The sequence below is a fragment of the Ranitomeya imitator genome, chromosome 1 (assembly GCF_032444005.1).
Source record: "Ranitomeya imitator isolate aRanImi1 chromosome 1, aRanImi1.pri, whole genome shotgun sequence".
Lineage (NCBI taxonomy): Eukaryota > Metazoa > Chordata > Amphibia > Anura > Dendrobatidae > Ranitomeya > Ranitomeya imitator.
The window spans coordinates 1057382154-1057396799 of NC_091282.1; the positions used below are offsets into that span (position 1 = coordinate 1057382154).

General features: G+C 40.9%; 1 protein-coding gene and 1 long non-coding RNA gene across 4 annotated transcripts in view; one reads left to right on the plus strand and one right to left on the minus strand.

Annotated features, from left to right (window-relative positions):
• RXFP1 (relaxin family peptide receptor 1) overlaps positions 1-14646 on the plus strand; it is a 578825-nt gene that overhangs the window by 405632 nt on the left and 158547 nt on the right. For both annotated transcript variants that reach the window (XM_069744133.1, XM_069744134.1), the window contains 2 exons: positions 11113-11218; positions 14339-14410. In XM_069744133.1, coding sequence (XP_069600234.1) covers positions 11113-11218; positions 14339-14410 — 178 coding nt within the window. The remainder of the gene's footprint in view (positions 1-11112; positions 11219-14338; positions 14411-14646) is intronic.
• LOC138656849 (uncharacterized) overlaps positions 10905-14646 on the minus strand; it is a 36782-nt gene continuing 33040 nt past the window's right edge. For both annotated transcript variants that reach the window (XR_011316979.1, XR_011316980.1), the window contains one exon: positions 10905-11245. This is a non-coding gene — a long non-coding RNA (uncharacterized lncRNA). The remainder of the gene's footprint in view (positions 11246-14646) is intronic.

Here is a 14646-nt window from a genome sequence, read left to right on the forward strand (position 1 = left end):
GCTCACAAGGGAGGTGGGCATTTAGATTTGGGAGCGCAGAATTTGCTGAATTTCTTTTGGGTGCCAAGAAGCCATTTGCTTTTCCAGAGCCTTTGTACTACCAGTAACATGGAAGCCCCCTATATTTCCATTAACAGATGACAGACCTGAGCGGGGACTTGCTTTTTTTGTGGATTTATTTGAAGCTTTTGCTTGGAACATTTTACATAACATTTGGGATCACATTTATCCTGTGCTCTACGCTGAGCACTTACATTGGGATTTCCATCTAAATCGCCAAGTGACGTGATTCAGATGAAACCCCCAAGGGATCCATTCACTATGATGAGGCACCAGAGTTACTCTGGACTCCATGTGACCTCTGTTCAGCGGTCTCCTTCTTTTCAGAAGAGCAGAAAACTGTGACCAACCGCACTTTTATAAATAGGCCAGTCGATGTGCACAGTGCATACATCTGCCTCATTATAGGGAATCTTCCACCGAAAATTCTGTCTGAATCACATAGTTCAGAGATGTACAGAGAAACCTTAATGAAAATCAAACAAGTTTCTAAACACATTCTTCTGATCTATCAGCGACAATTACAATATGCTTATTTGTCTTAGGCAAAATACCCAATATTTTCTACAGTATATACTGTAACGGTCAAAAGTTTGGAAACAACTATTCATGCAACGACTGTGTTTTTATTGGAATGTGCACATGTAGATTTAGACTGAAGACAGCAAAATAACTAAGAAATACATAAGAAAATAAGGAGTAAAGAAACAAAGCAGAATAAGTTTATCTATATAACCTGTATTACATGTACACTATACACCATATACAGAGCTACTGTGTGCACTGTCAATGGTGATCACTGTATTACCTGTACACTATACACTATATACAGAGATCATGTGTATAATGTCACTAGCAATCACTGTATTACCTGTACACTGACACTATATACAGAGCTCCTGTGTATAATGTCACTAGTGATCACTGTATTACCTGTACACTATATATTATATACATAACTCTTGTGTATAATGTCACTGTTGATCCATGTATTACCTGTACACTATATTCCTATAAGAAGAACTCCTGTGAATAATGTCACTGGTGAGTCATTGTATTACCTGTACACTGACACTATACACTGTGTACTAGATATAGAGCTCTTGTGTAATAATGTCACTGGTGCTCACTGTATTACCTGTACACTGACACTATACACTGTATACTATATTTAGAGCTCCTGTGTATAATGTCACTTTAGAACCCTGTATTAAAATGTACACTGATACTATATACAAAGCTTCTATGTATAATGTCACTGGTGAGCCAGTGTGTTACTAGTGCATTGTATACTATATAAAGAGATCCTCTGCATAACATCACTGGTGATCACTGTATTACCTGTACACTGACACTATCATTGTATACTATGTACAGAGCTCCTGTGTATAATGGCACTTAGTATTGTGTTTTTATTAATTATCAGTATTGTAGTATTGGGTCACTGTGTGGTGGTAATATGTGGTGTGGTAGCATTTGTTCCTTGTATATGGTATTATTCGGTCACTGCGTGGTGGTAAAATGTTGACTGGTCATGGTGTGGTGGTATTTGCTCCTTAAATGTGGTATTACTCAGTCACTATGTAGAGGCAATATGTGGTCTAGTCATGGTGTGGTGGTATTTGTTTCTTATATGTGGTATTATTCAGTCACTGTGTGGTGGTAATTTGTGCTGTGGTTGTATTTGTTCCTTGTATGGGGTATTATTTGGTCACTATGGTGGTAATTTGTGATCTGGTCATGGTGTGGTGGTATTTGTTCTTTGTATGTGGTATTATTCAGCCACTATGTTGTGGTAATATGTAGTCTGGTCATGGTATGGCAGTATTTATTCCTTGTATGTGGCATTACTCTGTCACAATAAGATGGTAATATTTGGTCTGGTCATGGTGTATTGGTATTTGTTCCTGTATCTGATGTAATTCAGTCACAATGTGGTGGTAATATGTGTTATGGTCATGGTGTCATGGTGTGGCAGTATTTGTTCCTTATATGTGGTACTATTTGGTCACCCTATGGTGGCAATAGGTGATCTGGTTATGGTGTGGCAGTATTTCTCCCTTGTATGTGGTATTATCTGGTCGCTATGAGGTTGTAATATGTTGAATGGTCATGGTGTGGCAGTTTTTATCCCTTCAATGTGGTATTATTCTGTCACTATGTGGTGGTACTATGTGGTCTGGTCATGATGTGGCAGTATTTGTCACTTGTATGTGGAATTATTTGGTCACTATGTGTTGCAATATGTGATCTGGTCATGTATTTGTCCCTTGTATGTGGTTATATTCGGTCACTATGTGGTGGTAATATGTGGTCGGGTCATGGTTTGGTGGTATTTGTCAATGGTATGTGGTATTATTCAGTCACTATGTGTTCTAATATGTGATCTGGCCATGGTGTGGCAGTATTCGTTCCTCGTATGTGGTATTTTTCAGTCACCATATAGTGGTAATATGTAGTGATGAGCGAGTATGCTCGTTAGTCAAGATTTCGGAGCATGCTCGGGTGATCTCTGAGTATTTTGGGTGTGCTCGGAGATTTAGTTTGTGTCGCCGCAGCTGCATGATCTGCGGCTGCTAGACAGCCTGGACACATGTGAGTATTCCCTAACTAACAGGCAATTCCCACTTGTATTCAGGCTGTCTAGCAGCCACCAATCATGCAGCTGCGGTGACACAAAGTAAATCTCCATGCATGCCCAAAATACTCGGAGATCACCTGAGCATGCTCGGAAATCTTGAGTAACGAGCATACTCGCTCATCACTAGTAATATGTGGTTCGGCCATGATGTGATGATATTTGTCTCTTTTTTTGTGGGATTATTCAGTCAATATGTGTTGTAATATGTGATCTGGTCATGGTATGGCAATATTTGTCCCTTGTATGTGGTGTTATTTGGTCACTATGTGATGGTAATATGTGATCTGGTCATGGTGTGGTGGTATTTGTTCCTTGTATGTAATATTATTCAGTCACTATGTGGTGGTAATATGTAATCTGGTCATGGTGTGGTGGTATTTGTCCCCTATATGTAGTATTATTCAGTCACTATGAGGTGGTAAAATGTTATCTGGCCATGGTGTGGCAGTATTTGTCCCTTGTATGTGATATTATTCAGTCATTATGTGGTATAAAATGTGATCTGGTCATGGTGTGGAGGTATTTTTCCCTTGTATGTGGTATTATTCTGTCACTATGTGGTGGTAATATGTGGTCGGGTCATGATATGGCTGTATTTTTTGCTTGTATGTGGTTTTATTCAATCACTATGTGTTGTAATATGCGATCTGGTCATTGTGTTGTGTTATTTGTCCCTTTTATGTGTTGTTATTTGATCACTATGTGTTGTAATATGTGATCGGATCATGGTGTGGCGGTATGTGTCCATTGTATGTGGTGGTATTCAGTCACTATGTAGTGGTAATATGTGGTCTGGTAATGGTGTGGTGGTATTTCTCCCTTCTATGTGGTATTATTTGGTCACAGTGTGGTGGTAATATGTGGTCTGACCATGGTGTGACGGTATTTGTTCCTTATATGTGGTATTATTGATGATTTTAAAAAAAGAGTATTGGCTATTTTAAGAATTTTTTAATAGGTTAGAGTAGAAAAGGACTTTGTGAAAAGAGTCTACCTTGTCATGGTGGCAGGCTGAAAAAATCTTTTGGCCAGAACAAAAGCTGATGGCTATATATGTGATATGGTGGTGAGGACATGGTGCACATGTTAATGTGTGGTGAGGACATGGTGCAGAAATGGAGTTTTTGCAAGAGTGGGCGGTGGGACTGTGGAAAGTTCAAGGGGTGAAGGCGAAGCTGGGGTGGAACCTGGTAAGAGTCTCAAGGGGGCCTGAAAATTTAGCTAGCATGGGGTCCTGAAATTGCTTGTGATAGCCCTGTGGTTGTTCAACAGTTTTGAAAGAGTTCCCAAAGGTGCTGAGCACTTGTTGACTGCTTTGCCTTCACTCTGTGCTCCTACTCATCCATCCATCTTAATTGGGTTACAGTCAGGTGATTGCGGCAGTCATGTCATCTGATGCAGTACTTCATGTTAGAGTTGGTGGATTGCACTAAAATAAAATATAAATTAAAGTGCAATCGCAACCCGGGGTCCACCGTGCAGAGATGTATAACTGCTGCTAGTGTGAACAATGACAGAACAAAACAGCGAGCATTACCGTTAACACACTGTGTTAACTCCACACAGTAGGAACAGGACGTAGAATACCTAGCTCTGTTAACTTCACAGAGAGGCACAGCTCCGAGTTTGCTAAATATTATACCCTGTTAAACGTCACAGGGATGAAAGCATGTAGCGATAGCTTGATCTGCAACTGAACTGTGCTAACCACACACATGAATGAAGCAGATGCTAAACCAAGAGAAAGAATTCATATGACGCTAGGTACAATACCCTGTTGACTTGACAGAGAAATATAGCATAAGGGTTGAGCTTGCTCTGTAACTGAACTGTGCCAATCACGCACATGTACGAAACAGATGCTAAGCCAAGTGGCTAGTTACCCCAGTCCTGACACTACTGAACCTGTGCCTGACCAGCACCCTAAGCATGTAGCTGACTAGAGACTCAGGCTTTGAGCAAAAGGTACGAAACCGCATAAGTGTGCAACCTGCCTGCCAACGTGTACAGGGTCTGTCTGCACATCTGTGTGTGTCTGTCTATGCACATAGTGGTGGAGTATCCACCCACACACACCAAACATAAATGATACTAGCGTGTCCGCGTGCACCAATCCGGAGCCTCCACATCACCAGAGCAGTTAACGTCTGACCACCAATGAGAAGACGCCACATCATGGACATGCTCAGTAAGGAGATCTCTGGACTTAGACTCCAGAGCACAAGGCTGCACCTGTGTATCACTGATTACCATAGACTTGGCTGGAGAGCCAGCAGCAACGTATACCCCGAGCCTGAGCAGGACGCTGGGTCCGACATCTGTGCTGAGCAGCAATCCCAGCGGCCGGGCCAGAACAGGAGACCACAACACCAGATGATGCTTGGGATCTATTCCGCGCAGTAGGAGAATCCTGATGCCTAACACTTCATTCTTCATATTCTTGTTCACACAGTCCTTATGTAGTCTGGAGATATATTCTGCATCATTGCCCTGATGCAATACTAAGGGCAACCATAAATTATGGCATGTTGTTGCAGAATACTGTGTTAGCCATAATGGTTAATTGTGAAATTTGAAATAAATTACCAACAGTGTCATCAGGAAAGCACCCACTACTCCATGTAGCACAGTTGGTCCATGTTCAAATCATTTGCTAATCTTTTCTATAGCTCACAAAGACATGGCAGTTGTAATAAAAATTCACCTTTAGATTTATCAGACCACAGTACAGATTTCCACTAATCTAATATTTAGTCCTTGTGTTGTTTGGCTCAAACATTTCTCTTTGTGTCTTTGCAGCAATTTGACCAATTATTCTTTCTTCTCGCTTGACTGTTCTGGTCAGTTTATGTTGAGATGTATTTGCTGCCTAATGTCTGTGCATCATTAATAAGGGCTGTTTTCTGAAGCGCTGTCGATTGGCAGTTTCTGAGGCTGGTAACTCAAATGAATTTATCCTTTGCGGGTGACTATTAATCTTCCTTTCCTGGAATGATCCTCAGCTTCATCATAGAGATTACTGGTTTTCATGATTGCACCTAAAGATGTCTTCAAGGTTCTAGCAATTTTCCGAAGTGATTGACCTTCACTTCTTAACCCCTTTACCCCCAAGGGTGGTTTGCACGTTAATGACCGGGCCAATTTTTACAATTCTGACCACTGACCCTTTATGAGGTTATAACTCTGGAACGCTTCAACGGATCCCAGTGAATCTGACATTGTTTTCTCGTGACATATTGTACTTCATGACAATGGTAAAAATTCTTTGATAGTACCTGCGTTTATTTGTGAAAAAAACGGAAATTTGGCGAAAATTATGAAAATTTCGCAATTTTCCAACTTTGAATTTTTATGCAATTAAATCACAGAGATATGTCACACAAAATACTTAATAAGTAACATTTCCCACATGTCTACTTTACATCAGCACAATTTTGGAACCAAAATTTTTTTTTGTTAGGGAGTTATAAGGGTGAAAAGTTGACCAGCAATTTCTCATTTCTACAACACCATTTTTTTTTAGGGACCACATCTCATTTGAAGTCATTTTGAGGGGTCTATATGATAGAAAATACCCAAGTGTGACACCATTCTAAAAACTACACCCCTCAAGGTGCTTAAAACCACATTCAAGAAGTTTATTAACCCTTCTGGTGCTTCACAGGAATTTTTTGAATGTTTAAATAAAAATGAACATTTAACTTTTTTTCACAAAAAATTTAATTCAGCTCCAATTTGTTTTATTTTACCAAGGGTAACAGGAGAAAATGGACCGCAATCATTGTTGTACAATTTGTCCTGAGTACGCCAATACCCCACATGTGGGGGTAAACCACTGTTTGGGCGCATGGCACAGCTCGGAAGCGAAGGAGCGCCATTTGACTTTTCAATGCAAAATTGACTGGAATTGAGATGGGACGCCATGTTTCGTTTGGAGAGCCCCTGATGTGCCTAAACATTGAAACCCCCCACAAGTGACACCATTTTGGAAAGTAGACCCCCTAAGGAACTTATCTAGAGGTGTGGTGAGCTCTTTCACCCACCAAGTGCTTCACAGAAGTTTATAATGTAGAACCGTAAAAATAAAAAATCATATTTTTTCACAAAAATTATATTTTCGCCCCCAATTTTTTATTTTTCCAAGGGTAAGAGAAGAAATTGGACCCCAATAGTTGTTGTACAATTTGTCCTGAGTAAGCTGATATCCCATATGTGGGGGTAAACCACTGTTTGGGCGGATGGGAGAGCTCGGAAGGGAAGGAGCGCCGTTTGACTTTTCAATGCAAAATTGACAGGAATTGAGATGGGATGCCATGTTGCGTTTGGAAAGCCACTGATGTGCCTAAACATTGAAACCCCCCACAAGTGACACCATTTTGGAAAGTAGACCCCCTAAGGAACTTATCTAGATGTGTGGTGAGCGCTTTGACCCACCAAGGGCTTCACAGAGGTTTATAATGGAGAGCCGTAAAAATAAAACAAAAATTTTTTCCCACAAAAATTATTTTTTAGCCCCCAGTTTTGTATTTTCCCGAGGGTAACAGGAGAAATTGGACCCAAAAATGTGTTGTCCAATTTGTCCTGAGTGCGCTGATACCCCATATGTGGGCGGAAACCACTGTTTGGGCGCATGGGAGGGCTCGGAAGGGAAGGAGTGCCATTAGAATGCAGACTTAGATGGAATGGTCTGCAGGCGTCACATTGCGTTTGCAGAGCCCCTAATGTACCTAAACAGTAGAAACCCCCCACAAGTGACCCCATATTGGAAACTAGACCCCCCCGGGAACTTATCTAGATGTGTTGTGAGAACTTTGAACCCCAAGTGTTTCACTACAGTTTATAACGCAGAGCCGTAAAAATAAAAAATCTTTTTTTTCCCACAAAAATTATTTTTTAGCCCCCAGTTTTGTATTTTCCCAAGGGTAACAGGAGAAATTGGACCCCAACAGTTGTTGTCCTATTTGTCCTGAGTACGCTGATACCCCATATGTTGGGGTAAACCCCTGTTTGGGCACACGGGTGAGCTCGGAAGGAAAGAAGCACTGTTTTACTTTTTCAACGCAGAATTGGCTGGAATTGAGATCGGACGCCATGTCGCTTTTGGAGAGCCCCTGATGTGCCTAAACAGTGGAAACCCCCCAATTATAACTGAAACCCTAATCCAAACACTCCCCTAACCCTAATTCCAACGGTAACCCTAACCACACCTCTAACCCTGACACACCCCTAACCCTAATCCCAACCCTATTCCCAACTGTAAATGTAATCTAAACCCTAACTGTAACTTTAGCCCCAACCCTAACTGTAGCCCTAACCCTAGCCCTAACCCTAGCCCGAACCCTAGCCCCAACCCTAACCCTAGCCCTAGCCCTAACCCTAGCCCTAACCCTAGCCCTAACCCTAGCCCTAACCCTAACCCTAGCCCTAGCCCTAACCCTAACCCTAGCCCTAACCCTAGCCCTAACCCTAGCCCTAGCCCTAGCCCTAGCCCTAACCCTAACCCTAGCCCTAACCCTAGCCCTAACCCTAACCCTAGCCCTAACCCTAGCCCTAACCCTAGCCCTAACCCTAGCCCTAATGGGAAAATGGAAATAAATACATTTTTTTATTTTTCCCTAACTAAGGGGGTGATGAAGGGGGGTTTGATTTACTTTTATAGCGGGTTTTTTAGCGGATTTTTATGATTGGCAGCCGTCACACACTGAAAGACGCTTTTTATTGCAAAAAATATTTTTTGCGTTACCACATTTTGAGAGCTATAATTTTTCCATATTTTGGTCCACACAGTCATGTGAGGTCTTGTTTTTTGCGCGACGAGTTGACGTTTTTATTGGTAACATTTTCGGGCACGTGACATTTTTTGATCGCTTTTTATTCCGATTTTTGTGAGACAGAATGACCAAAAACCAGCTATTCATGAATTTCTTTTGGGGGAGGCGTTTATACCGTTCCGCGTTTGGTAAAATTGATAAAGCAGTTTTATTCTTCGGGTCAGTACGATTACAGCGACATCTCATTTATATCATTTTTTTATGTTTTGGCGCTTTTATACGATAAAAACTATTTTATAGAAAAAATAATTATTTTGGCATCGCTTTATTCTCAGGACTATAACTTTTTCATTTTTTTGCTGATGATGCTGTATGGTGGCTCGTTTTTTGCGGGACAAGATGACGCTTTCAGCGGTACCATGGTTATTTATATCTGTCTTTTTGATCACGTGTTATTCCACTTTTTGTTCGGCGGTATGATAATAAAGCGTCGTTTTTTGCCTCGTTTTTTTTTTTTTTTTCTTACGGTGTTTACTGAAGGGGTTAACTAGTGTGCCAGTTTTATAGGGCGAGTCGATACGGATGCGGCGATACTAAATATGTGTACTTTTATTGTTTTTTTTTTTTTTTTATTTAGATGAAGAAATGTATTTATGGGAATATTTTTTTTTTTTTTTCATTATTTAGGAATATTTTTTTTTAATTTTTTTTAAACATTTGGAAATTTTTTTTTTTACTTTTTTACTTTGTCCCAGGGGGGGACATCACAGATCAGTGATCTGACAGTTTGCACAGCACTCTGTCAGATCACTGATCTGACATGCAGCAGTGCAGGCTTCACAGTGCCTGCTCTGAGCAGGCTCTGTGAAGCCACCTCCCTCCCTGCAGGACCCGGATCCGCGGCCATCTTGGATCCGGGACCTGGAGCAGGGAGGGAGGGCGGCAAGACCCTCGCAGCAACGCGATTACATCGCGTTGCTGCGGGGGTCTCAGGGAAGCCCGCAGGGAGCCCCCTCCCTGCGCGGTGCTTCCCTGCACCGCCGGCACATCGCGATCATCTTTGATCGCGGTGTGCCGGGGGTTAATGTGCCGGGGGCGGTCCGTGACCGCTCCTGGCACATAGTGCCGGATGTCAGCTGCGATAGGCAGCTGACACCCGGCCGCGATCGGCGCCGCTCCCCCCGTGAGCGCTGCCGATCGCATATGACGTACTATTGCGTCCTTGGGAAGTAGGGCCCACCCCCCATGGACGCAATAGTACGTCTGATGGCAGAAAGGGGTTAAAGTATTGGCACACGGTTATTTCTCTTTACTTTGAGCAGTTATTGCCATACTCTGGCTTTGAACAGTTGTGGAATAAAACTCGGCACTGTATGGAACTGTGTACTACCACTGTCTCTGTAAAACACACCTGATAGTAGCAAACACTCTCTGAAGGCGAGTGATTTGTCAAATTAACTCTCAACGAGTCATGCCTCTCCACTTGAAACAATTCTGGGTGACCACCTGATGAAGTACCCTGAGGGAATGCCAAAGAAGTAAAAGAAGTAAAAAAAATCTGTCATCAGAGTAAAAGGGAGATACTTTGAAGAATCTAAGATATAGCACATATTCTTGTTTGCTTCACATATTTCTTTTCTCCTTGTTTCCATATGTATGCATTCATGGTTTTGCTGCCTTCAGTCTGAATCTACAATGTGCACATTCCAATAAGAACATGGAAAACCATTGCATGAATATGTGTGTCCAAACCTTTCACTGGTAATGAAAAACATAACAGCAGTAATTAATGCGTGATCATAGTTGCCTATTTTGTTAAAATACATCAAGATAATTATATTGTGCTTTTATGGCTTTTTTAAACCCTGGTTAAAACTTGTTATGCATGGAAAGATATATAGAGTATTCATTGTGTATCCAGTACTAAGAATAGACTATGTTGACTGGTGGGAGTCCAAGTGATCACTAGAATAAAAGGGTCCGAGTTTTTAGCAAAGTCCTCTAGTAGTACAGTTATTTTGTTGATAGACACTGGTCTTGGGGTTTAGACACCACAATTTTTGATAATCTGTGGCAAGAATAATCCGGGAATGTTTAGTCCCATGAGGGTCCTATAGAAAATAAGTATATGTATCTTTATAAATGACATCATGTATCACTGACATCAGGACATCATGTATCACTAACAAGAGAATACTGCCAAACCCTATGGGGCCATTACATTTTACATTGAAAGTTTAAAAAATAAAATAAAATCACCAAAGGATATTTCCAACACACCGTTATATATTGAAAACTTGGCTGCTACTCTTTTCACCATTGGTCTCAGCTGGTGATACATCTCTATCCACTGCTGACCTAATGCTCCTTTGCTTCTTAGTAAAGGACACAAAGCAAAAATTATGAAGCGTTTTTATGTTGGGAGTCTTGCATTTGACATGTATCCAAACATATTTTAATGAATAATACTTGAACAATTTGCACTAGACAGTACCGTCATCTCAAGAATATGTCATTGCTGTTACCGACAATTAGAAGAGACCATTCATGAAGCCCTTGGAAGCAGAGTATGGTGCTAGGTGACCTTTCAATGCCACCCTGCCATTCTCTTCTCTCATGTTTCTATTTCTTTTGATCCAGTGCTTGGGGAAGTGCCAACGCAGTGTTTGTGCCGTGGATTAGAACTTGACTGTGATGGAGCCAAATTACGAAGTGTCCCTTCTGTCTCCTCAAATGTGACCATGTTGTGAGTAAAGCAGGCCTTTCTGTTTATCTGGATAAGAAAAACAATTTACACTTTTTTATATTTGGTTTAGTCAAAACATGCCCTTTGAGTATATGAATTACCGCATTGAAATATTTGTGTCCAGTAACCTGAAGGTTATTTGATTTTATATTTGTGTGTCTGATATCCAAACATAATAACTACTACACACTACTATATTAGAATAAATTCTTATATGTGCTACAATACACTGGTTATAGAAGACTACCTGTGCTTCTATGTGTCTGTGGACTAGCATGCTCTTCCGAGTTGCACCGGAAGGTAGAGAGACGACATGAGATGATTCGGCTGCCCTGGATCCACCCAAGGCAGTGAATCAACTGTTCTGGATCAGTGCTTGATCCCTGACAAAGGAGGTCGGAACCTCAGAAACATGTTGGATGAACAGACAGGCTTTCTTTCCATCTGCGTGAAGGAAAGCCAGTGGCCTTAGTGATGTCACACGAGCACAGGAGAGCAGACTTGTACAGACTAATGTGAAGACAGACGTGAGTGGCCACCACGCTGTCTACACAGTCTGCGGACAGCTGATTCACCGCCTTGGGTGGATCCAAGACAGCTCAATCTTGTGTCTCTAACTTTGTGTGCAACCCAGGAGAGCACGCTAGACCACAGAGACATAGAAGCACAGGTAGGCTTCTAAAAGCACCAGTGTATTGTAGTGAATATAAGAGTTTTTTCTCATTATTAATATAGTTTATGTGCGCACACAGGCAAAAGTGCGCTTATATGCAGCTTCATTAACATCTCACAGAGAGGAGCTCTGATGCACACTAATTAAACGTTCCTTACTACACAATACTATTATTATTATTATTATTATTTACTTATAAATCACTATTAAGTCCCTAGTGCTGTACATGTGAAAAGGGTTTACATAGAAGATTCATATATAAATTACAGGGAACAAATGGTAACAGTGACAGACTGGAACAGAGGACCCTGCCCTTATAGGCTTACAATCTACAGGGTAATGGGGAAGGGGACAATAGGTTGGGGTTAGCACCAGCATCTCTGGTGGTAGTGAAATGGCAGTGGAGTTATTGCAGGGTGGAACATATTTTAAGAGATTAGTTTTCAGGTTGTGTTTGAAGACATTCCAACAATCTGAGACACAGAATTCCCAAAAATGGAGAATGTTCAGGAAAAATCTTGGAGACTGTTGGGTGAAGGATATAGAAGGGTGGAGCAGAAAAGAAGATCTTGTAAAAACCAGAGATTACGTGTGTGGAGGTATCAGGATATTGATTTGGAGATGAATGGAGGAGACAGATTATGGACAGCTTTGTTAGTCATTGTTAATAATTTAAACTGGATTCACTGGGGAATTGTAAGCTAGTGAAGGGATTGTCAGAGGGGAGAAGGAGTGGAGTAGCAATGTGAGAGGTGAATTAATCTATCTGCAGTGTTAGGCCAGTGTCACACTTGCTACTGCAATGCGAGAAACTCGCCTCAATACCTGACACTACCATCGGCACTCGGGACCGGAGTGTGCGGCTGCATGTATTTCTATGCAGCTGAACCCTCCGGTATGAACCGCCGGCGGCAGTGCCGGGTATTGAGGTGAGAGACTCGCCTGAGTTTCTCGCATTGCACTCGCAAGTGTGGCACAAGCCTTAAAGATGGCCTGGAGGAGTGCTAGAGTGTTAGCTGGGAGGCCACACAGGAGAATATTGAAATAGTTGAGGTGGTGATGATGAGGGTATGAACAAACATTTTAGATGATTATTGGTTGAGGAAAGTATGGATTTTGGAAATATTTTTTATTTGGAGGCTGCAGGACGTGGTATAAGCTAGATGTGTGGTTTGAAGGACAGGGCAGAGTCGAGAGTTACTTTGAGGCAGCGGACTTGTAAAACACCGGAAAGCATAATGTAATTTATAATGATAGAGAGGGTAGGGAGGTTGTGTGGTGGAAATAGCATGAGTTCAATTTTAAACTTAATTTAAAGAAACATTCTAAAATTAAAATAAATATAAAGAGTAGCTAAAATGTGAAAATATACTTTATAAAATATTTGTAATTATCTAATTTACTTGAAAATAAAGTGAGTCTGTCAGCACAGAATAACTGTTCAGACCAAGCATAAGAATTTGGTGTTCAGTGCACCTTCCTTCCAAATTGTTTTCTATTTGTCTCCTCCCTTCTTTAGTTTTTGTAAATCCAGAGCTGTTATTCAGGGAAGAAGGGGAGGAGATAAATGGAAAACAAATAGGTAGGAAGGTGCACTCAACTGTTTTGTAACGCCAAGAGTGCACCGAGGGCTAGAACCATAATTGTGTGCTGCTGACGATTCCCTTTAAAGACTAGTGGTGAAATCTTGGTAGCATCTATTAATGTTCCTATGACATCTCCGAAGCTTTCTGAAATGACAGTTACACCTTAAACCAGTACACTACAGAGCATCGGTCCAGACATGAACACAGTCACCTAAAGTTTCTTCATTGTTAATAACTGTATATTTTTACTATTCGGTGTCCCTCAAGCATTTCATCTGTGAATATTCAGTGTACTAATACAAATTATGCCTTGGGTATTATCTCACAGTTGATGATAACATGTTACCGTTGGTTAGAACACCCAATTCTTCTCATTTCTGGTGCATCACTGTAGCCTAGGTGCCTCATAAATATGGCTATTCGCAGATCCATCTTGTTGCCACCCAAACTATATGCCCATGTTGTACCTCAGATTTCACACAGATACATTCATGTTATGGATCTATTCTCTGCTTAAATAATTGCTTCTAGGAGAGAAGACTATAATGACAGGGTCCTCAGACTGACTGTGAGTCCATGATATGGAAGCTTAGGTAGTATGTGTACCCCTATGGAAAGTCTGTGCACATGGCTTTTCTTCATTCATTAACCCTTAGTCTTAGAATAAATACCCAATGCATATTTAGCATGCCCTGATGATTAGCCATGTACCATGGTGCAGATTAGGAGAGGAGATCACTTTTGCCTCTATCATATACAGTTTCATTCACTATAATCTGACTATAAGAATTAATTTTGTTCCACTTAAAAGTAATAAAAATGTAAATGTTAATTTATAACAATTGCAATTATCGTTTACAGGTCATTGCAGCATAATCTATTAAAGAAACTTGGCGCTGATACATTTCACCGGTATCCGGACTTACATTACTTGTAAGCATGCTTTGTATTTTCTTTTGCTTCAGTATCACTCTAGTGCTTAACAGAAGAGGAGAAATACTAGACAGTATGGTATAGAGTATTGATTTAGGGCAATTTACAAGCACAAACACGGTTAAAAAAATTAACCAATGTTGATTTAAAGGGATTGTCCATTTTATCTTTATTTTAACAGATGTGTTGGAGACATGATTTTCTGGCACCTTCTGGTATATAAGTATGACCGATTC